Genomic DNA, 24,671 nt, shown 5'->3' with positions numbered 1-24,671 from the left:
TCTCCTTTTTGAAGTGCTGTGGAAGACTGAAAGCTGTCTAACCATTTAATCAAAAGGGATAACAATAGCACTCAGCCCAAAGCAAACGTGCTCCATTTGAAGATCATACTGATATCACTTACGCAAATGAATGATCGTGCTGTGCTGAAGATTTCCATTATGCTCTGACTCATGGGAAACTAGAAACCTCATGCATAAAGATAAAATAGATTAAGCTACAATGAAATAAAAACAGTGACAGCAGTGTGTACTTTTGTTTCTTGATTCTCTAATGGCAGACGTTGCAGTGGTAGCTGGTAGTCCAGATACATTAAGTAAATGGACAAGCAGACAGAAAGGTATGTAAATAGGTGCTATAAGTATCTATGTGGTAGGTACTACACAAATGTAGTGTTTCAGTGAGGCAGGAAATCTGCCATGGCAATTTGGTAGATTGCCATGGTAGAATAGCAATGCTCTTTTTTTTTCTCTTGGCTATGTTCTCCCTCTCTTCTCCTCTGAAGTGTTGTGGCCCCTTATTGAAGTGTTTCATGAAGTGCTTGTTTATTGTGAGATCTTGTTTATGGAGAAAAGCAGCATTGTTGGGTCTTATTAAACCCCACAGCATACTTGAAGAACACTGTGCATGTCTACATTTCAGCCACTTTCCTTTGTAGTCTGATTCCTCAATATAAAACTACTTTATTTAGCAGTTTCAGCTGATGTGTCTGAATTAGACCTGAAATTGTTGACCCACAAGTGTTTTCTGGACTTAAAGTTACACCAAATTAAAACAATGATCTGTGTAATTTTTCCCTGCCCTTGCACTTTTTTAGATGGAGAGATTTCATCTCTTTGTGCTCATACTAATTTATGCTGACTTGAGTATCTATGAACTATGACTCAAGGCATGTGCACATGTTCTGTTCTACAGAGTCCATTTTGGCACCATTTTTCATGCCAAAGTACAGATAAAGAGGGGTTGAACCAGAACAAGATGTGATAGCACTTATCTGCCAGAGCGCTTGACTCAGCAGGAAGCATGAAATACCAAAAGATCCTCTAAGAGAATGGGAAATCTCCATTTAAAAATATACTCTTACCCTCTATTATCATGTATGGTAACCATGCACACTTACAACATAAGGAACTGAAAACAAAAGAAGAGGAATAGGAATGCTGCAAGGAACTTCACAGTTGAGAGTTTAAATGCAGCTAGAGAAATGTGTCATATTTCCATGAAATTTATTGTGGCAAACTACAGAGGCAAGCCTTTTTTTGTTGTAATTTTTAAGAGTAAACTTCAATGTACTCTTAAATCTTAAGTATTTTAAAGTAGGAATGGTTTAGGAGCTGTTTCTAAGGTACATTTTGAATAGAAGAGGTGGGAAAAGTCACTAGAAAAGTAATCCTCACCTTTTATATGCTTTTTATTTATCTTTTTTTCTTCAATCTTCTGTTTTCCCTCAGTCTTTTCGTGTTTTTTCTTCTTGTGTTTTTCCTCAATCTTCTGACTCCAAAAAGCCTCATTACACACTTCATTAGCAGCTTTCTGAGGCCCTATAGTGTACTAGCATCTACTCAGAGTCTCTGAGGGGTGAAATTGGAGATTTACTGAGGAGAGTTTGAGGCCTAATTACAAAGCCTTATCAACTAATAATGCAATCAGTGGGCCACTGGCACAGTGATAGTGTTCTCTGCTACAGTCAATAAGATCTGGGTTAGATTAGTCCACAGGGTTAAGAAGGAATGCTGATGAAGGGCAACTAGTCATCTGTCTACCTAGGAGGCATCTTTTATGGGGTCAGAAGAAGGTCCCTATCCTTTCTTCCTCAGCAGAATAATAGGAAATTCTCTTAAGCGCTGTAAGACTCCTTGTTCTCTTAGAAGTAGCAAAGCTGCCTTTCAGAAGTGTCTTTCTGAAATCCAGGGAGTAATTGAACCAGATCACTTGCCTTATTGTATTATATATGAGCTTTATGTTGTAGGGCTGAAACCTATTACCCTGGATTAGGGACAGAAAGGGAATTCTGAAGGTCTGAACAAAGTGCAGAGTCTTCACAGGAATAAATGAGGCTTTTGTCATAAAGATGCAATTATGTGATGTGTTGTGGTGAAACCATGGTAAGATTACAAGACAAGAGCAAATATTTAGATCCAAGAGAAAATTTATTTCAGTTTTGTTTTTGTTTGTTTGTGTGATTTGGTTTTTGTACTTTTTTTAGTAATTCCTGATTTTAATGAATATGTTGCTTCTATATTTCATTTGAAAAACTGAATCAAGAGCAGCTTTTCTCATTTGTTTAGTTTTTAGCTCAAAAAAGAATTAAACTCTAAAGTATGTATATAGAAATACTTCTGTATCTCAGGTAAGGATCTGAAAAATAAGGTGCTTTTTGTTAGCACAGATTGTATATATTTTCATTTCTTCTAGTTCTACTGCATGGTTTGCTTAGATTTTTTTTTTTCCTCTTCTCAGAAATTCCATAGTCTTGCAATGTCATCAAACTCTGTGTCAGAAACTCACTTCTTTGCTTAATACTTGTTGGCTTCAGTGGACTTACATGCATGTTTAAATTAAGCTGCTGATAGTGGTACTGTAAACATCTCTAAGTTTTTGCCATAACATCTGTCTGAGTTTCTTTGTTGCTGACCAGTTTGCTCAGTATAGGATGCTGGGACAAGACTTTTACGATTAAGTATATGTGCACATCTGTCACCTCTTACAAACAATAGCTTTCGGTTCAGATTTCCCACGTGAGACCCTTTTTATTATATCCACATTCTGCAAGTTTTGGAGAGCAGGCTTGTTTGAGCCTACACCTTCTGTACTTTTGCAGAGAGTGATCAAAACATCAGACTGTTTAACTCTTCTAGATTATTTCCTCTTGTATTTTGGTTTGTATGGTACTAAATCTGTAACTCCTTACTGACAGGAAAGGTTCTCTCCTTCCAATGATTAGTAAATATTTCATCAGGAGGGCATCAGCAGTCTCCAACTCTTTCCTAACATATTCTTGTAATAGATCAAATTGCAGAATCTTAGAATAGCCTGGGTTGAAAAGGACCTCAAAGATCATCTAGTTTCAACCTCCCTTCTATGTGCAGGGTCATCAATCACCAGACCAAGCTGCCAGAGCCACATCCAGCCTGGCCTTGAATGCCTCCAGGGATGGGACATCCACAACCTCATTGGGCAACCTGTTCCAGTGCCTCACCACCCTCTGTGTGAAAAACTTCCTCCTAATATCTAACTTAAACCTCCACTGTCTCCTGGATATCTTTCAGACACATTTTTTAAGAAAGGCTATGTGTCGATGAAATGTGTAGGCCTCTTAAAATTTATTTTGGCCCAAATACTAATATCTGTCACTGATCAAAGAGAAACTCCAGTCTGACGAATATTAAAAAAGAAATTCTTCACTGCAAATAAATCTCCAAATTTATGTGTACTTTCAGTTTTTCAAGGAACTGGAATAACTGCATTATTCCAAAGGGAGAATCAGACTTAATGCCGATGCTCAGAGTTCTCCATTGCACTGCAGGAAGGCACATCTGTGCCCCTGTGCAGAGCTCTATTGATTTCAGCAGGGATCCACAGAGACGCAGTGTGACTCGCAGCTGCTGTACAATGGTGCTGCTAGCTAAGCTTAATCATTAGATTCTATTTGATGAGTTATTTCACGTACCTACTGAGACATAGTTTAGATAGATACAGATAGAGGAATGAATATCCATTGAAATGCAAATCTCTCAATAAAACAGGTTGTGATAACTTACGCTACTTTGCTAATCCTAATGCACCTGCCTTTTAGGTGCCCGAGATGAATTCTACAAATTTTATCTTTTTGTCCCAGAATGATACTTCTGAATTGCATGTGCTGATTTAAACAGAGGTGATTGTACCTACCTTAATGTTCCCATTCATTCTTAGATTTTCTGACAAATGCAGGCATGATCATGCAAATAAAAACGTGAGGGTTTCGAATATTACAATTCCAAAAGTTAATTTGATGGAAAATGGACTTTCTTTATATCCGATGCTCTCTTAATAAACTTGATAGGCCCTTTCAGAATCAGAAGGTGACTTTGTTACTGCAACTTTTAAGGGCCTGTGAAGACATTAATTCACTTTTGATATCTCCTTGACCCAAGGTGCACTGGAAGGTGAACATTCTGTGGGATGATCATTATCTTGAAAGTATGTGAGTAGATCGAGGAATAAACTTGACAGATTTATCACATTTGCTGTGTGGTTGGCATTATGTTCATGTTTTTTAAACAAAGATAGTGGTTCTGTGACAAAGTATATGATATAAATTGCTCATACCTGTAGATAATATACAGGTAAATAAGCACAAGAAAAATGTGACCAAGAACTCTTTCTCAGGTTGGATATAACACGTTTTTCTCCACTGTCAAGTACTGCTACCAGCAATATGAATTTGCTGGGAGACATTAAGGGATTTGTTTGTTTTACTTGGACTCTGGCATAGCTATAAACTCTAAGACCAAGTCAGTTACTCAATCTGGAATTTCAGGGTGTCCTAAAAGGAAAACGATAATGTTTTATTATCATGCATATCAGACATCTTTTAGCCAAATGGCCAAAAGACATCCCTTCTGCAGAACATCCAATTGTTATATAAGTCACTGTACGGTACTGAATGCTCTAAGTCCAGTTTGCAAAAGTGCTAGTCATATAGAAATGACACAGGCTCGTGGAGAAAAAGAGTCACATCAGCAGCTGAGCTCAGTGATGACAAAGCATTAACTCAGAGCTGCACAAAATGACAAACCAAGTGAGCAGTGCAAAGGGCTGTAGTAAAGACCACAGCAAGAACACCAGGAATCAGCCAGCAATTTATGCTGAAGTTCTTTGGCTGCTTCAGGCACTGTGCACAGTCATTTAAACTTTACAAAAGTTAGGTAGAACAGTGAAATTCTGGAAAAAGAAAAAAGGAAGTTATTTAGAATAAAGTAACTTAAACATTTTACTCCTCTTAAAAAGTGCTGTTAACAGAGGAAATAAATGGCTAAATAATAGATGGCCAAGGATGAGGAAATAAGATTCCTTCCCTTACCATTAGTTAATGCTTTACTGCAGTTATTGCATTAGCTTACATGACTGTTCCATTTATTAAAGCATGTTCTAAATAGCTCTTTATTTTTTCAAGTCTTAGTTACAACAGGATAAGTGGGTAAAAAAGATAAGGGGACGTAGATGTACTCCTCCATCTAATCTAAATATCATCTAATGCTTTTTGATCACAATAAGTAAATTTAAATGTCTTCCTACATCTTCACGGTTCGTAGTCCTTTTAAAGATGGCTACAAGAGATGGAAAAACAGAAGAAAATGTGTTTTCTGAAAGTCAAAAAAGTCTTTTTTTTCCTTTTCTTTTTTCTTTTTCAGCATACTTTGTTGCTTTTAGGTCTAAAGTAACAGAGGTTATTGGCTTCTGTGATGATGTTTTGAAAGCTCTTGAACAGAACTGTGGGCTGGGAATTGAGAGGGGTCTAGGGAGCAGGAAAGAGTAGGATCTGGGTTGACCAAGAAGAGAGGAGAGCTGAATGCATATTTTTTTTTTTGTATATGTGAACTCAAGGGCTGAAGGAAAATGCAGCTTTCAGATAGGCGCTGCAGGGCATATGAGGTCTGGATGTAGAGGCCTGAGGCTTTGCAGACTAGAGGAAAGCAAATAAGGGAGGCTGTAATGCAAGACTTCTAGAAACTTCTAAGTACTCTTTTTTGGACTATTGTCTCTTCCTTTATTCTTCACCTACTTTTTTTTTTTTTTTTTTTCTGTTCAAATATGCAGTCTAATTTCTTCCTTGTTCACTCTTTGTCAGGGTGATATATATGAGACATATTATCAGATATACTATCAGGTATACTATCCCAGATAAGCATCCCATGCTGTAGTTGACTGTTATAATACGATACTTTCTCTTCCCTGAATACATTCACACAATCTGTCTCGTACTGAAAGTGCTGTTGCAAATTTGGCTGTCTTCACTGGGACTCCTAACGCTTTCCTTTTAGATTAGATGTTGTCAGGAGTGCAGTGTCTGTACATGGGACTGCCTTATACCCAAAAGTTTGTTGAGTCTTTGAACCTCGCTTTCAGCTAAGAGACATCTCAAAAAAGATTTCCTCCTAGCTTCTGTGGACTTTCTCTGAATCTAGTGGTAAAGGGAAGGCAACCCTTGAGGGGAAAAAGAAAACAAACAAACAAACAAACAAATTAAAAAAAAGCTTTTAAAGAGGAATCCATTCCTAAGAACTTGTCTGTTTTAAAAAGCAAGTGAGAAGTGGACTGACATACCAATTTAATTTTTGCTTTTAGTCTCTTCCTCTCTTTCCATAGTACCAAACTTTGCAGTCACCTACTTGATGTTAATGTGTGCATTTGTTTTGTGGTCCTGGAGATGAACTGTCAAACCATTTTATGCGTCCATGTTTGTCTTCATTAGCAATTAGCTGATAATACCATTTACTGCAGAGCATAAAAGAAAATCATTTTCTTTTATGGAAGTTGGTAGAGCTGTGATATTTTGGAACTGAAGGTCAAGAAATTTGTTGCCGAGTTTATAAACAGAGTGGCTGCCATTAAAAAGCCAGCTTTTACCAATGTCACATATGGTATGATTTTATAGCATTATTGGCAATCATGAAAGTTTTTTGAGCAATGAGTAATGATATTTGAAAAAAATATATCTATGTAACTTTTGAGTTTAAAGCATTTTGGTTCTGGATCATGGTTATAACACGACTGCCAATTTTATTATGCATTGAGACATTTATCCTAGAGGATTAACTTGAATGTATATCTTAAAAATGAAAATTAATCATTTCTTTTTATCAGAAAGGAGTTCAAAGTTTTAATTGAAGAAATGTGAAATTGCTTTTACAGCCTCATATATGTAACACTTCTTTTATTTTGTTAGAGCCCTATGAATAAATTGCTTTCCTCTGATAAATGAAAATTATTTAACTACCATGTAATGTCCAAACTCATAAATCAAAATTCAGCTGCTTAGCAGTACCATGGCATATGGGGCTTATTCTTCTCACAAATTATTGTTGTAAACATTGTTGCTTGTATTTAATGATAGTAATACTTCATGAGGAACCAGTACCTCCATAAAGAAATACTATTTTTCATCAAAATCACTTAGCAAAGGAGCCAGTTATTAGGAGCCAGTTTTTTAAAATAGTTGTTAAAATAATTATTTGTTTACAATTTAATTATTTTGCCTCTTTCTTTATTTTGCCCTGGTTTTAACAAATACCTCAAATACCCCTTTCATTCACAAACTGCTTCTGAACTCAGAATCCAAGATTTTATCACCTGATGACAAGCAAAAGGTCCAGAAGTGACTTATCAAGCTGTTCTGAAAAATACTAAATTAACAATACTAGGCAGATTTAGTACAGCATATAAAAAGAATCAAGATGATACGAAGCAGGTGACAATCATCAGCCTGATGCCTACAAAGGAAAAAAGGTTTTGTTACATCCAACAATTCAATATAGATAGGTAGGCTCTATATCACTTTGCCTAATCTCTTATATTTGTCTTCACACCTATGGGAACAGAAAAAAAGTGATTACAGTTCCTGTTTTCATAATCTAAAATCAAATCAGAGCCTCTATCAGAGACCTACCATAATCTGCAAGTCATTTTGACAGTAATGATTTAATTAGTCGATGTTCGGGTGCCTGCATCAGTCTCATACATTTTCATTTTGATTCAACAGATATAGCATAGTTTCTACACAGTTTACCTCTGTCTTGAGGTTAAGGAGATATTCTATGAAAGGCGGCAAGCAAAATCAGGAAGTAAAAAAACAGCATAGCTTCCAGGGAAATGTCTTAAGAGTTCAGAAAATAAAGTCTGCCTCGCATGAAGATTTAAATAAATGACATTTTCTTTTTCTTTGAAGAAGAAGAAACAGGCAGCCCATCTTAGAGAAGCAGATAGCTGCCCCAAGGAAGTAAAGCTTCTGTGCTGAGCCTGAGATGACCAAGGCAGGAATTACACATGGAACATTCAAAATAGATCTTCCAAGTGTAAGGTCAGGAAGTCTGTAAATCCCATCTGTTCTTGCAGCTGGTGATGTGAGGGACACTGAGTCATCTTACATGTCTGACATCAAAGGAAATGGCCGCACAGGGAGCTAGAGCTCAGCACTGCTTGCTGCTTTAGTCAAAGTCATGACAAAGGGCCTGAGATTCCTCTGAGTGTTCTTCATGGATTGCTCAAATCTAGACCCACTCCTCAAGGAAGTCTGATGAGTCCTTCCTCAAGCACTGGCCTATGGTCATGCTTGAAATTTCATAAACACAAGAAGTTAATTCATGGTTTATACCTTACTTTGCACATGGAGTGGAACCTGTGGCTTTCTTATTTGCTGGAGTGGTCTGGTCCTTCCAAAGCAGAAACTTGCCCTTCCATGGGGAAATTCCCAACAGCCCTGGCACATATCACAGCCGCTGCTGCACTGAGTGACTCAAAGTGCATTGCCAGTACTGATAGATATTTCACTGGCACAGATCCATTTTTCACAGAAACTGTTTTTGTTAAAACTACCTTTAAGGAATTGTTAAAACTACCTTTAAGAGCTGCCTATTTACTACATGAAAACCCAAATTTTCTGAAATATTCATAAATTTGTGCACTGCTGTTTAGGGAGAAGTGACATGTTACTCCTAAAATATGGCTTCTTAGAGGTTCTGATATCTCAGATAAACGTTGTTCATAACTCTCAATTTTTTTTAATTCTGTATTCAAAGCAAAGTACAGTTCTTTTCTTCTACTTCTTTTACGTTCCCGGAATGATAGCTAATCAATATATTTGATGTATAACATGAAGACTAACATAGCCTTGTAGCGAAAGCATTTGAAGGTATTCAGTATGGTGTTAGGGTCCCAGTTCTCTAAACGGGGAGATGTGTTGCAAGAACAGCATTTCTGGAGCTTTATGCAGGTGCTCTGAATCCCTTACTAGTCTTGTACCGAACACAAGATATTTTGATCTTTGGTAAAGAGATAAAAGGTCTTTTGAAGCCTAGCACTTGATGAAGAACAGATAACAAATAACAGATTTTGTTAGCTATGAGGAGATATTTTCTGTTACTTTGGTTTATGCTTTAGCTCTGTTTCTTGTTTCTGATGACCTACACATTCTGTTTGAGTAAAGTTCAGTGTTAATAGTCAGGAGGATTGATGATGTTTAAATACAGCAAAGATTCTTAAAATTTCAGGTAGCAGAACTGCAGACAGATTCTGTGCTTGTGTTAAAGTATTTCACTACAGCAGATCTATGATGCTTTACAGAGAGACATTTTTGACCCTGGGGAATGGATTTATGAATCATGTACAAAATACTGTCTTTAGTGTCCTAATTGATTCCATCTGTAGTTTTACATCCTTTCCTTTTTTCTTCCTCTTTCCTTTGTAGTCAGAGCTACCTTCAAACTGCAAGTGACGTGCCTGGGGGTCACAACCTGGATCCCTCTGCAAACTACAATTCCCCAAAGTTTCGCTCAAGGAATCAGAGCTATATGAGAGCAGTGAGCACGCTCAGTCAGGCCAGCTGTGTTAGTCAGGTGGGAAATTCTTGTTGTAACTTTTCTTTTAGGTTAATCACAGATGCAAGAGTTGCTGCTAGTGGATGGTTGTAGTTGATTTTTGTTTGTTTGTTTGAAGTAATATCAAACTGAGGATATGGATTGTCAAAGTAATTTGATTCTAAAGAATGTTACCCTTGTTCATAATTTCAACAAAAATATTCAGTACTAGAAGCAAAGGGACACACAAAATAACACACAACAACATTTTCCTTTTTTTTTTTCAGGAAAAAAAAAAAAAAGTACTGGTATTTTCAGTTTCAGTCCGCATTAAATACTTAAGAAGATGCAGACAACATAAAAGGCTCACTCCTACAAAACTTATCCTCTGAAAATACCACCCTGATCTCAATAAATGCAGGTTGCCAGATTAAAATATCGATTAAAATAATTATGCTCCAAAGGAGCAGTGATTCATCTTTTAATTCAATCCCTTCATTCTTCTTGGGTCAACGAATAAGTCCCATCAATTATTCTACATACAGGAAAGGCGACATTTTTCCATTCTGCTGTTTTTAGATTTGTTATTTAGTACTAACTCATGATGAAGTGAGATCTGAATCAGGCCTGAAGTGCAAACAGCCTTATAAAGTATGTGGATATTCTGCTTAACAGAGTACTTTACATACAATTTCCAATGTTCTTCATGTTCTTTGGTTGTGACATTTCTTCCCTGGGCTGCTTCGTGAGAGTAGGATCCTGCCCTCCTCTCAGATACGTACTTTACTTTTCTTTGAGCATTTTGTGGCGCACCTAAGGGTATAGTAGCTAATTATGTGCAATGCTTATGTTAAGAAAATATATATCTTTTAGAGCAATTTTTGAACTCATTCACATTCAATTTGTATTGCATGACTATTCAGGCCTGGATTCAGCTCATCTTACTTGAGGCTTTTAACTGAGGCAACAACTAGATCTTCCTCTAAAGTTAATGGAGTGAAAGAGTTTCTTCCAGGACAATGCACACCCTAAGTGCGCTGAGAGCCCTCTGGAAGTGCTTGTCAGTCTCCACTGACTGTAGAGCACTGAGAGGTAGTAGCTGCCTGACTAATGCCCTTCAGTCAAGTTCCGTAATTTATGTGAGATAAATCTAACTATAATCTTGTATAGCACATACCAGCATTAGAAACTGTCAGTCAGTCACTCTCCAAACCCTTTTTCTTTTCATAGCTCCCTTGTGGAATCTGTCCTCATCATTTTCATGCCTTGGTTTTCATTACCCTGCTTTGGTTATTTTCTATGTTTATCAAACTCTATTTTTGGAAAAAAAAAAAAAAAAAAAGATATTGCATTCAGAGCAAAGTACTGTTGTCGGTCACTAAGATAATGCTATAATATAGAACTACACTAATGTCTTCTGCCTTTTTGACCATCTCTGTGTATAGTTCACAGACGACTAGCTGGTTTCAGTAAAGATTCAAACCCTTCATTCCAATACAATGCACATCACCTGGCAAGATGTCCACAACAGATTTAATTTGCAGTTAGACTGCTCAGTTAGACAAATTAACCAAGTCCTGCTTGATATGATTCTTTCTTTTTCAGTTTTCAATAACCCACATAATTTTGTGCCAAAAATGTACTTTCTAACTTACTCTGTGTTTCCAGATAAGTAATAAAAGCATTTAGTAAGTACTACGTGAAGTAAATGCATTAAAACAACAAGTTTTGAACCTTTGCCTCCTTCTGTTCCTTTTCTATGACACCATCACCTTGTTGTCCCATCTACATAATAGCAGCTTGTATGATTTGTGATATTTCTAATGTCCTTTTTCATGAGATCTTTTTTTTTTTTCCCTTTTTTTTCCTTTTTTTTTTTTGTCACTTTTGACCAAGGATGCAGTCAAGTAAGATGCTGGATTCCGTAGCTTACATTTGTAATTTAAGTTTTAAAATTTTTAATTTTTTCCACTGTCAGTGACTTTAGCATGAAGGAAGTGATTAGGACTTACTGAGTTTATGGACTACATTACCACAAATTTCCTGATGAATGATGTATGCAAAATATTTCAGTGTAAGATTTTTTTTCAATCTTTTTGAGATTGCATTAGACTACTTAACTTTATTAGAAACAAATTTTATGAGGGGTAATGTAATTCCTTCCAGAGAAGATTTAGTAGCCGAAATGTCCTACATGAAATTAAAGTATCAGTTATTAATTATCATCAGAAGTTCTGTATGAAATTTCCATTTACTTAATCAAAATCCTAGAACATTTGAAACATTTGCACTCACTGTTTCCATAATGAATAATGTGCTAGGAACAGTAATAATGAAAAATACACTTGTCACCCATATAGAAAAAGTAATATCAACTGTTCAGTGACGCTACTAATTTTACCTTGTATTCATACTGATTCTGATTTCTAGCACTCCCTTTAAAAAAAATTATTTTCAGGAAGACACATCAGGAGGCACGTCTCTCTAGTGTTTAGCTTCTCATCTGGTTTTGATAAAAAATTTTGAATTATTCACATACAATTAGAGGCAGTCTGGACTGACTTTGTAGAACTTGTTTAAAACGATCCATGTAATGTTTAGACACTCATCTCCACAACTCAATACATAGTTTCTTACAAAGAGCTTCCCACCCCCAACGCAGCCTTCCTAAACCATGTTAATCATGAAGCTACCTAAAAATGTTCAATTTTGTATCACGCCCTATTTGCTGGGTCTTGCTGGCTTCTATCCATGCCCTGTGAGGATCTGGAGGGTGAGGTGGAGACCTTCGCAAGGGCCAGGCTGGTAGGTGGTATCCATGGCACTTCTGGTGTGCTCTGATATGCAGGGTTCCTCCACAAGCATTCTGATGGAACTGTCAGACTTAAAATTATGCTTCTAAAGGAAAGATAGCACTCATGGCTGCATCTCATTTTTACACAGTGGTCAAATGGCTAACACGTAACTAAGAAATGAGAGTTTACTTTAGGACCCTTCTCACATGAGGCTGGTTCAAGCATGACTTTCTTATCTGGCCACTCTTCACACTGTTTTGAAGAATAGATATTATTTCACATCCTTTGGGCACAAGTAGATGCAATATTTCTCTGAACTTGCAGAACTTCAAGTATGAGATACATCCGTTCATAATGAGAGGAAGAAAACAACCTGCGCAGCAGGTCCACATGATGCATAACTTTGCTGATAAGTGCTCAGGCTATCCATCTTCACTTTTTGAGAAATAATATTAGTGTAGCTAATTTCTGTTTCCCAGTGCTGACAGAACCACAGAACTATAAGGGTTGGATGGGACCTCTAGAGATCATCTAGTCCAACACCCACGAACATGGATTTCTGTCAGCCCATTGTGATCTTAGACTTGTTGGTTTCCATTAAAACGTGTATTATAATTTTTTGAATAGCCAAAAGATACTAAACATAAAACTAACTGTATGGCATGTGTGATGTGCTTACTATATACATATAAACAGCTGATGTAAGTTATAAAAAAATGTAAATGTGATCAGAAGGGATTACTAAATTTTAACTATTTGCTAAAACAGTTCTTCATCAATGTACAGGTGTCCATTTGAGATGTTGAGGCCGTGATGATCACAAAAAAGCAAGTCAAAAATCAAATGCATTGTTGTTGTTTATTCAGATGAGTGAAGCAGAGGTTAATGGGCAATTTGAATCGGTGTGTGAATCAGTGTTTAGTGAAGTTGAAGCTCAGGCAATGGATGCCCTTGACCTCCCTGGATGTTTCCGAACAAGAAGCCACAGTTACTTGCGTGCCATTCAGGCAGGCTATTCCCAAGATGATGAATGTATACCTGCGATGGCATCTTCCAACATCACCTCAACTATCAGGTCAACCACAGGTAAGCAAATCTACACTGTCCCTTCCACTCTCCTGCATGTAAAAATACGTAGTCTTTCGTAAAAGGATATGTGAAAATATACTCCTTCATGAGAGGATATTTGACACTGGAAATAACTTCCCTGTGTAGTGATTTCTGATAACAGCATTCTTTTTTTTAAAAAGTGTGCTATTGCGGCTTGGAATAATCTCCTTCTGGGGAGTTTCCTGTGTGCATTATTTAGTGGAGATGGATTTCAGCAGAGGCATAATTTGACCTCTATTTCATTTATTTTCCAAGTACAAATACAAAATTCTATGTACAAAAACATCATTTGTGTATTGTTATATAACAACAAATATAAGGTATCTCAATTATAAGGATCTTAGTTTAGGTCCTTATAGTATCAAAAGAAAAGTAGTACCAAAAGAAAAATGGAAGCAAGATTTTAAATGTTTGGTCTAACTGACTTAGAGGCAATTACCATAATTTAGAAAAGGATAACCAGTTGTATCAATACACTGAATTATAAACATGATGGCTTCAGTAACCATTAGCATTTGTTGTTGTATCATTCATTTTTAGAATCTTTAATATTCTTGTTGCAACTTTCTTTTATCTTATTTGTTACTTAGCAAAAAGGATAGCTGTATTCATTTTAGATTATCAGTATTTAGTATAGGTAGACAAATGTTTGCACAGAAAGAAGGAAAATTACTAAAAAATCTATAACAAATACTTATAATACATATTCTTTGCTAAGGGATTCCAAATTCACTTTTGTGCTTCCAAATATGTTAGTGGCAGTTCCTAAACATGATATTGACCTTGCAACACACCGTTAAATTGCGGTGCAGGCTGCTCATCTATGGAAGGTGAGAACATAGCTCAAAATGTGTAATGTACAAATACTTTGGAAATTTGCTTGACACGCATGTTACATAACAGATTGTTAGGAGGAAGTAAATTAAGGTTGAGTAACAGAAATCTGTATTCCAGAAGTAGTATAAAATGTTATTTTATCGTCAGCATAGCATTTTAATTTCTGTATATAACTTTGCATAAAATCAGGAGCTGTGACTTACAGTGATAACTCTAGGGACGTTTCTGTCCCTTGTTTAATAGAGATGCCTATATAAAAGGAGACTTACTGCTACCCGAGAGACTAATGTTTTATCTTTGTCTTATAGTAATGTGTGATCATTTTATGAAGAAACCTTCTATGGCAAAGAGCAGTGCTAAATACTTATTTTGATATCTGACTGTAGTTGCCGAGTCTGAGTATCTTCACAATTATTTTGGTTATCAAGATAATTGGTTTTCATCTGAGCTGTCTTGAATATATATGCCAGATAAGCCTAAAATTCTCAGCTGAAAAGAAATTATTCTCTCAGGAGTAACAAAGCTGAATAATAGAATATGTTTGGGAAAATAACTAGATTAGGCAATAAACATGTTTTCATCCTGGAGTTTTCATACTTATGAAAAATGTTTAGCATTGATTAGCAGTCTGCTGGCTAAATATTGAGGTACTGAAATCTATAACTTTTGCTTCACTCATAGCTTTGTCTCATTTTGGGAATGACTTATCAGATGGATTTTCTTGCCCAACTATTTAATCTTTCTTATTTGTTGTGGTGAAGTGATATTGACATTGAGAAGAAAAAAAGATCTCAAAAATAAAGATGATTTGAGATGCATTCCCCTGCCAATCTCTTTTGAAGCCTATGAACTGTATAGAGTTCTAAGTGTGGTTCTGTATTCAAATTATTATTTCTGCTCCACTGTCCTCAGCTTCCATGGTGAATAAATATTTGAATTACAAACGTTTATCTGATTTAAAAGAAGAGTAAGGCTTATGTGACTCACTATTAATTGAAATTTTCAGTTGCCAAATAAGTTCTTGTTTATAAAACCCTAGGGGTAAACTCTTCCATATTTCTCTCTTCAGCCCTCGCCATATCAGAGGGAAATGCTTCATTTCCTATTATTACTATAGTTCTATAGTATAGAAAAAATCTCTTAGTTCTCCACTCCTCTCTGAAAATTGTAAAAAAAAAGCAGTTGCCTGAAATATGAAAATGACATTAGCAGATATTTAATGTTTATACGAGCTTCATTCAAATAAATGTCAGAAAGGTCAAAGTTTCGCACCAGCTTTCAATTCCAATTCAGCTTTTGAATTCTTAGGAAAATTACATTGCATTAATTCCCTTTTAGCTTCTGATGTTACAGACTCTTCTTGGCAAAGAAACTAAAGCAATTCCTTAGCAAATTGACAGGCAGTGCAATTTAATTATTCCTTGAAGTTTTAGTGATACAGGTCATGACCGCCTCTTATCGATGTTGTAAAGCAATCAAATCATAACACCCAGGCATAGCGAAAAATTAATTCATGTAACTAAAAACGTAAATCTAAAATAAAAATAATAACATTTGATCTATGAGATCAATTATAAACCTATGGAATCTATATTTACAGCATGCATTTTCTGAAAATTTTCCTAGATGTTTTAACGGCTTCCAGAAGGTGGAACGGTTGCAACTGTAATGAATATTACTTGGGATGTTATTAGTGGGCTCTGTTAAGAATGTTTCCTAATAGATGGAAAAGAATTAACAATAGCTCTTCTTAAGTGTGTACAACTTTCCAGAGAAAATCAGATGGCTCATTGGTAGAATCAAATGCTGAGTACGTAACTTTTCTGCAGACCCACATAGTTTAGTTGTGTATGGAATTCTAAAGGAGAGTGTGTGACAAGGCATAGGGCATTCACTACCTGCACCAGGTGTAAATGAACCAGACAAGTGACAGTGCAGTGGGGCAGCCAGTGCTGGAAGCATGCTGGAAGCTGGAACTGGGCTCCGTGTGACCCCTGCAGAGGCTCATCATATTTCTTTGTGATTAGAGCATTTCTGTCCATCCTGTCTCATTCTGTAAAGAGATAATGAACTCGATAAAAAATACTTCATGTTAAAAGCCCCAAATGACAGTATCTTTTCAGTCTCTGAACTGAATCCAGTCACAGCTGTCAGATGCACAGCTGAGAAAATACAGCTCCAGCTGCTGCTGCCTCCCACCTCATCCCTTCATCACAGATAACATCTAATTTCCTGAATGGAAGGCCACAAAGTGCAGGAGTCATCCTAAATACTACTGCCTTACATATTGCTCTTGCAAGACATGCTTCACTTTTCAGGAGTGCATAAAATCTGAATTGCTTTTCCAGGTAGTACCAGCTCAGTTCCCTGATGCTTAGGTATATTTTGATGGTTGTATGTCATTTTTAAGGCTCCTTACTGGTAATGCCTGGCTGGTGCAGCAGAGTGCTGTGGGGAGGTGACCTGTAGAACCATGGGACATGGTTTACAGGACATGGCGTAATGAGGAAATATTGGTGGTGCATGGTTGGACTGGATGATTGTGGAAATCTTTTCCATTCTTGGCGATTCTATGACCAGAGGATTATTGCCAGCTTGGTGCACAAGTGAGTGCTAGCCATGTAGTCCTGTTGAGAATCAGAGCCTGCTAGCAGGAAGCAGTGCCACAGGGCACTTTATCCCACTTAGCAGTACCCATTGCACTGAAAAGTAATTCACATAGCATTGTACAACACTGGATTGTTGTAGGAAATCATGGCTAACAAGGAAATGTGGAAAATCTTAACTACTTTCTGTTTCCACTTCATCTGAGAAGATCATCTTATTTCTGTTATGTGACCTATATGCAGAGATAGTTCTGTATATGACATACTCTGTATGTTATAGAATATTTCTGAATGTTTGCTCCATTCTTCCTGTTGATTTTGTTTGGTTTTGCCATGAATGTTGAAATACTGAGTTGGAACACTGGAGCTACCATTTGGATCTTCTGTAGTGAAGCAGCACATGTTGAAATTCCAGTCAGAGGGGCAGTTTCAGAGAGTAAATTGGAATTCACACCTCTAGCCGTTCAGATGGACGTCCTCAGCTCCAGATTACTGGATATTTGAATGTAGAAGACATACTATGTTTCTCCTGATAGTGGTTTTATATATAGCATAAAGCACTTTCATCTTCATTGAGAGAGACACTGCATCTCTAGCTCATTTCTCAGGAAGCCCATCTCCCAGGTGGGATATCTGCTCAGTGCGTATTGCTTTCATAGCCAATGTGAGACGGCTTCAAAAGAAGACTCTATAGGTATTGTATATGCAGGAATTGAAGTGCTACAGTCAGTTAGAAAGTCTCACCCTAAGTGACCAGCACAATCCATTTCAATGACTTGCCTCATTTTTCTCAAAAATGTAGCATTACAAAAACCTTTCTGGCTATTTGTATATGCACTCACTCTCAGCTAATTCATGCTATTAAACCAGAGCTTTCTGAAGAGATGGCACTTTTGTGCATTTCACTGTTCTCAGCCAGTAGGACTTTGCTTGGCAATGAGTAAATGTTAGAGGATTCCACATTTACTGAACTATTGAGCAGTAATTCCAAAACCCAATTAATTCAAACAAGGTCACATTGCATGAGGGAGTTTTCAATTACAACTCATAGCATTGCTCAAAATGCCTGAGGAATTGCAGGTTTCTTTTCTCCTGGCTTAAAGCTATTTTCAGCTTCCCATTTTTGAAATAAGAGACTTCGCAGGGTGAATTTTTATAGTTCCTGTTTGATATTGAGCCACAAAATGCTCATTGTTATTGAAGTGATTGCATAGTCACGTACCTACAAGCATACAGGCATGAGAATGTGATAATTCATTTAGAGATTATACTGTTTCATAGCACAATTGCTCCTACAGACCCCAAAAGGATGATTCTCTGGTTGCTATCTTAACGCTAATGACAGTACTTACAGTTGTTTGATTTTATTTCTCAAAGACATGAGGATACTGAATGCAGGCAAAAGCTGAAGTTATGAAGCTATATATGGCGCTACTGCTGAGAGTCCGGCAAAGGGCTGGAATGTCTTTCCTGTGAGGAAAAGTTGAGAAAGCTGGGACTGTTCAGCCTGGAGGAGAAGTTGTTCAGGGGGATCTCAAATACATTGATAAGTGTCTGAAGGTAGAGTGTAAAGAGGATGCAGCTAGTCTCTTTTCAGTGGTGCCTGGTGATGGAGCAAGAAACAGTGGAGATACAAATTGAAACACAGAAAGCTCCATTTGACTGTCAGGAAAGACTTTTGTCTGAAAATAATCAATTGCTGGAACAGGTTGCCCAGTAGACTGTTATGTCTCCCTTCCTAGAAATCTTCAAAAGCTGCCTGGATGTGGTTCTGGGCATCCTGCTCTGGGAGTCTCTGTTTGAGCAGACATTGGGCCAGATGGATCCAAAGATCTTGGCCAACCTCAGCCAGCCTGTGATTCTATGGCACACTGCTTCTGACGGGGCAGTGATAACTTATTGCAGTGCTGCTGCAGACATCATACTCTATCCTCAAGTAGTATCCATATATATTCAATTGCACTCTTAAGTTCCTATAATAAATTCATGTTTTTTGTTGTTTTTTTTTTTTAATTTTCTCAAGAATTAGATACTTCATTCAGGTGACTGCTTAGATCTTCTTAACCTACTGCACTTCTAGGAGAAGCTAGCCAAATGGGGAAAAACGTGCATGAGTTATCATGTCCACAATTTCTGTTTTCTCTATATTGAGAACAAATGCCGAGACTTAGGGATTGCAAAGGCATCCTTTGCTAAGTGATAGCTTGCATTGGTGTCCACAAAAGGTATATCTAAAACCACCAAAACTGTAATTCCAAAAAAGATACAGAAGGCTGTTTTCTCAATTATAATCTGCTTGTTGATTTTGTTTAATTACTGTTGGGGCCTGACGGAATTATCTGGCACTCGAATTCTCTGCAGGAAATATACCATATATCTGTGGGAGCACTTGAGGATCCTGAGTTAATGCTTTGATGCTGTGCCAACTTGTGCGCCTATACTGTGAGAATAAATCTTATACTAACAGAGAATGAGCCCAGTTGTACACTTGCATATGCACACATCATTTTCATTGCTCTGGATGTATCTAGGAGAATAATTAGTCTTTAATTCTCTTAAATATATTGGAGTTCTGATGCTATGCTGGCACTGCTTTTAATAGCAGCACTACATTGTGAATGTGGCCTAGGGAGTCACTGAGATGAAGGTGACGCAAGGTCTTTAGTTTGAGAAGCTCAACAGCTTGGATGGCCAAGAAGCCGCTGCAACTCTTCCTAACTGTGGGATTTCCCGAGACCAGGAGAAAGGCTGTGGCTAATCGGGACTGTCTGGCCTCTTCAGGCTGATGGGGCATGAAAACAGTTAGAGAAGTGGCCAGCAGCTTTTTATAATTTTGTTCTCCTTGGTACAGATGATCTGCAGAAGCAAAGATAAAAAATGAGGTCTCTGTCTTGCGTTTATGGTTAGTTTAAAAAATGTGTAATGACTGCTTTTCCCTTGCTCCTGCTGTTCTGCGATTGACATAATTCCTCCATAACCTATTAGATTTGCTAGACAGCTGGCTCTTCTTTTATTAAAAGGACACCCATGTCCCCTTTCTTGGCAGAATTTGGCTTCAAAGCTGTTCTATGGGATGAGTTTTAAAAGAGTTTTCTCAGCTTCGTTTTCTGAATGAGAAAGGGAGAAAAAAAAAAAAACGCAGAGGAGTGGAAAAGAAACAAAAAAATGTCATGCAAGGAAGGTGATTCACTTCTCAGGTTTTTGAAGCCTTTCTGACGTGATAGAAGCTAGCAGTGGCAGAGGTAAAGCTCAGCCCATCTATTTAGCTTGATGCTGGCAGGAGGTTTTGTCCTGTGTGGTTGTGCAGCTGGGGGAAGCCTGCAGGATGGGTGAGCTTTCACCAGCTGAAATATTCATACTGCTTCCTTTCACTTTCAGTAAAAGGAAAGGCAGGACCCTTCTCCTGGCAGCAATTCTCCTTCATACCTCTGTGAATGGAAAAAGACACCTATAAGGAGTCTTCTCAGAAGCTTGGCATATGTTCAGTCCTGGGTTTTAATAGATGCCTGTATGTCAGGAACCATAATGTTGATGTGCACTGGAAATACATTGTTTTCTGTGCTGGCTGTAGAGAGGTCATTTTCAGTTCTGACATCTGAATTTTTACTAGCTGCATGTAATATTTCATCCATCAGAGGTTTTGGTCCATTAGTTAATTTAATTAAGCATAACTGTCTGGAATTTGACCAGACTGCTTGCTGACAAAATGGCCCTCAGCTTTGTTATGTTTTCAGTACAACAGGGATGCGAGCTGTTTTCTAGCTTCCTCACAGTACATACGATCTTCCAAAAATTATTGTGCAACCACCAGAGAATTCCTCTCCTGCAGGTCCTAGTGAAGATACAAGGACTTTTAAAGGCTGTGTGCAAAGTAAAAGTAGAATCCCTTTATGGCAGAGCAGGTCTTGTTCCCATAGGGTCCCACTTCTAGAATGTCCATTCACTAGTAATGCTATTTCCAAAAATATATTTTCAGTCTTTTATGGAAGCAAGTTTGGTTGCTTTCACTACTTTTCCATCTCATAGTGAGGGTGTTCTGATTAATTCTCACTGTTTATGAATGTTCTTCTCTGAGGGATGTTATTCCCAACTTGCAAAATTGCCTTTTCCAGGAAAATAGAATCCTAAGGGGCAGGTTGCCAAATTCAGACAGTCATGATGGCAGAAGCCAAGCAAGTTATTTGCTATTTAAATAATGTTATATCTATATTTGAGTGGAGTGATACAGAATTAAAAGAGAAAAATTCTCTGGTAATCTCTGGTTTTACTTCCAACAAAATCTCTATTTTGTTCATATGAAAATCCACTCGGGATGCTTGCACACTTCTGTTAACCCTTCAGAAACTCCCATCCTCTATTTTGAGCTCTCTGAAATGGAGTTTGATCAAAGCTTGTATAAAATTCTCCATTTCTGTGCATGGAATTTTGTTCAGACTTAGATCTACCCTGAAAGAGTGATTTGTAAACTTGATATTTGATAACATTACTTAAGGATCACTGAAAATAAAGTCGCTAAAACTGGTGACGTTCCTAGGGCATAAGCACAGGAACTTGTCTTTGACCAGACAATTTAGCTGAATGATGGAGGATTTGGCTCTAGATCAAGTAATTTAAATATAGATGCTTTAATGCAAATTAGTTGTCTGAGTTCCCATGTCAATAAAGTTTCATTTCAAAGATAATGGGTGGTACCATTTGAGATACCCACATAGGACCTACGAGAGAATTGCTTTTTCTTGGACAAGCAGCTGCATGCTAGGCAGAAAGACCTAGGACATCTAAAAAAGTATCAGATACCTATGTTTAGGTGAGTTTGACTAAGAAGGAATACAGTCAAAGTACCCCTACCTACACAGAGGTGTCTTACACTTACCTGCTACCACAGTATTAGCTCTGTACTTCTGTACACTATAAATGAAGTATTAAAGCATGTGGAAGGGGTAAAGTTTAGTGTCAATATATAGCCCATTAAAATATATGCACTGGAAGGTACAGTTTAGACAAACTCCAGAGCACTCTGAGAAGCTCACTGTAGATCCTTCAAGGCAACTAGAGGACATCCGGAAAGGTCTGGGGAAGAGACTGAGTTTGAAGTGAGTAACCAAGTATCACTCGGCTTTTTGAGTCTGTGAATGCAATATCAAGGGCATATCAATGAGTCATCACTTTTTATGTGCATTTCTTTTTTCTTATATTAAATACAAATGAACCTTCTGGGATTGTTCTGTGTTCAGAAAAAATACGTATATTTCCACTCTTAGTCTCTTTCCCTCAATAGAAAAAAACATAAAATTTCAGTTATAAAAATTCATCCCACCTAATACATATATCTAAAATGTAGCTGTCAAAGGCAGTCACATTAATGTCCTATTATAGTCAATGAAATGTGATTTATCCCCTTTAAGATTGGTATCTCTTATGAGATAAGTTGTCCTCTGGATGTTCCTATTTCTCCCTGTCGCCTATAAAAATAGTCTGCAGTGATGGCATAGTATGGCTAGCTAACTTTCAGACACCTCAGGTAAAAGTAAGACCTATTTACATTGCCTCATTGGGTAAAACTAAAGATTAATCCTGATCCCACTGAAAACAGGAATAACTGACTTACGGAGAGCCGCGCTCTGACTTGCAGAGTTGAGAGCTCAAAACCCAGCAACAATATTTGCTGCACCTAAATACAGAACCAGCAGCCTGCAAGTAGCTTTATGAGTATTTTTTTCCATACTGGTACCAGCTCCATCTGTAAATAGGGTAAAATGATTTCTTGATTTGACAGTTGCCTGTACTGTTGCCAATCTAAAAAGTGAGCTGTGGGATTGAGTCCAGACTCTGTGGATTAAAATAATCATTTAAAGTTGTTCATTTATCCTTAATTACAATATGATGTAATCATTTAAATTCTTTAACGCGAGACCATTATCGTAACACACTGTTATAATTATTCTACAGTGCAACACTTCCTTAAGGTTAACTGAGCAAATTGTTTTTTTCATATTACTCAGTTTGGAATTCCTTACTGAAAGCTAATGAAAATCACAAGCACTGAGCTACTGTAAGAATGGGAATAGAAATATACAAACAATATACAAACAAAACCAGCAATAAGCCTACCTAATACATCCGTGAGTGCATTTCAAGAGGCTGCTGGAAATTATTTGACTTGAGTGATAAGGGTTCATAGGAGGTCAAGTAAAGAGACTTTTTTAAAGTGTAGAATGGCAGCAATATTGGTTTGGTTCTGTTCTACTGAAAAACATTTAGGAAATGTTTATTGCTTTCATTGTGAAACAGTAACCCAGTAACAGCAGCTTTTAGTCTTTGGAGCTCTTTTATCTCTTTGTGTCTCACTGTTTTCATGAAGTGACATACAGTCAGTATTTCTGAAAAGCCTTACTTGCATTCTGTAAAGTAAATGGAATATAGTTCAAGTGTATTTTTCCTTCCTGCAACTGAAAATCTGAAATTATGCTTTTTAATGCAACTTCAGTATTTCGGAGGCACATAGGAACTGTTTAGAAGAGTAAAACAGCTGTCAGCACTTTGCTTTGCCATCTACAGGATGCTGGTTAGGCTATAATTTCTCACTAATTAACTGATCTAAAATAGAACCCTTTGTAACTAGTCCATCAGCAATCCATGAGGTTTGTGTTGCCCACATCTCTTTTAACGCTGGCAAAGCCTTACAGTTTCTGACCTTGATGTCTTGTTTGATTTGCATTTCTGTTTTGAAACTAACATTAATTACACTGTCAAAACAGATTTTATCGTTTATGTAACATGGGCTTCCTACAGACTTAAGTTTCCTCAATATGGAGATAATGACTTATGCACTGAATGGCTTGATTACAGTAATTCCTTTTATACTGTTCTCCGCCAAGTTCTAACTGGGAGATTGCAGATTGTTTTCAGACTCCAGCTTTTTCCAAATTTAGTGGTCACATTTCCACTTAATTGTTGCTTTCAGATGCATATACAGAACTTAAGCCTAAAAGGATCTACTATGATTATTGAGTCTAACCTAATGTACGCACAGATTTATAAAGATATCTCATCCAGAAATTTTGCCCTACCCTGGTAAATTCTGATTGGCGTTTTGTGTCAAACAATCAATTTCAATTTTTTAGGTTCTATTTTGCAGAAGCAGATACTGCTTAAAAACAGCATTTTGTATGAGATTCGTATGGTAGCAGTGTCTCTGTGACGTGTCATCTTGAAAAGCACATTAAAAAAAAAAAAGTCATATCTTAGAAGCTCAAATCTTGCCTCATCAACAGTACGTTATCATCAAGGACCAGATCCCAAATTTGTGTGAATTGGTCTGATTCCACTGACTGAAGTAACAGCTTCAGAAAGGCTAAACAGCATGGTCTAGCTCAGTGTCTAAAACTGCAATCAATTTAAAAACTATGGAAATACAGAGGGTTTGTTTTTAATACTTCCAAGGAGCTTCAAAGGGACCTTGAGCCAAACTACTACTAGCTGCTATGCAGTAGCAAGGAGCAAGGAAATCAGACTTGGCCAGACCCTTGGTGTAGGCAAATTCCATACAACCTTGCTTCAGCAGCTCACAGGGGAGCAGATGAGATGAACCTCCCACTTTTCCAATGAATGCAGGTACCAGAAGAGAAGAGACATTATGTCCCAGTGTGTAGCAGAATCCTGCCAGCATTTTGATGGGTACAGAATAGTTGGCTGGAGTTTATCTCACCCAGTTAGGCATTTCAGAATTAGAGTCCTGATCTGAGCTGGTCATCCTTGCTTCCTTTAT

The 24,671-nt window shown here is 37.3% G+C and overlaps 1 protein-coding gene across 4 annotated transcripts in view; it reads left to right on the top strand.

Annotated features, from left to right (window-relative positions):
• Positions 1 to 24,671, top strand: part of DLGAP2 (DLG associated protein 2) — a 454,788-nt gene that overhangs the window by 387,004 nt on the left and 43,113 nt on the right. For all 4 annotated transcript variants that reach the window (XM_085217936.1, XM_085217937.1, XM_010707780.4 and 1 more), the window contains 2 exons: positions 9,447 to 9,594; positions 13,217 to 13,436. In XM_085217936.1, coding sequence (XP_085074062.1) covers positions 9,447 to 9,594; positions 13,217 to 13,436 — 368 coding nt within the window. The remainder of the gene's footprint in view (positions 1 to 9,446; positions 9,595 to 13,216; positions 13,437 to 24,671) is intronic.

This window comes from Meleagris gallopavo, chromosome 2 (assembly GCF_905368555.1).
Source record: "Meleagris gallopavo chromosome 2, MGAL_WU_HG_1.1, whole genome shotgun sequence".
Classification (NCBI taxonomy): domain Eukaryota; kingdom Metazoa; phylum Chordata; class Aves; order Galliformes; family Phasianidae; genus Meleagris; species Meleagris gallopavo.
Note: the sequence above shows the minus strand (reverse complement) of the source record. Positions and strands in the feature narration are given on the sequence as shown.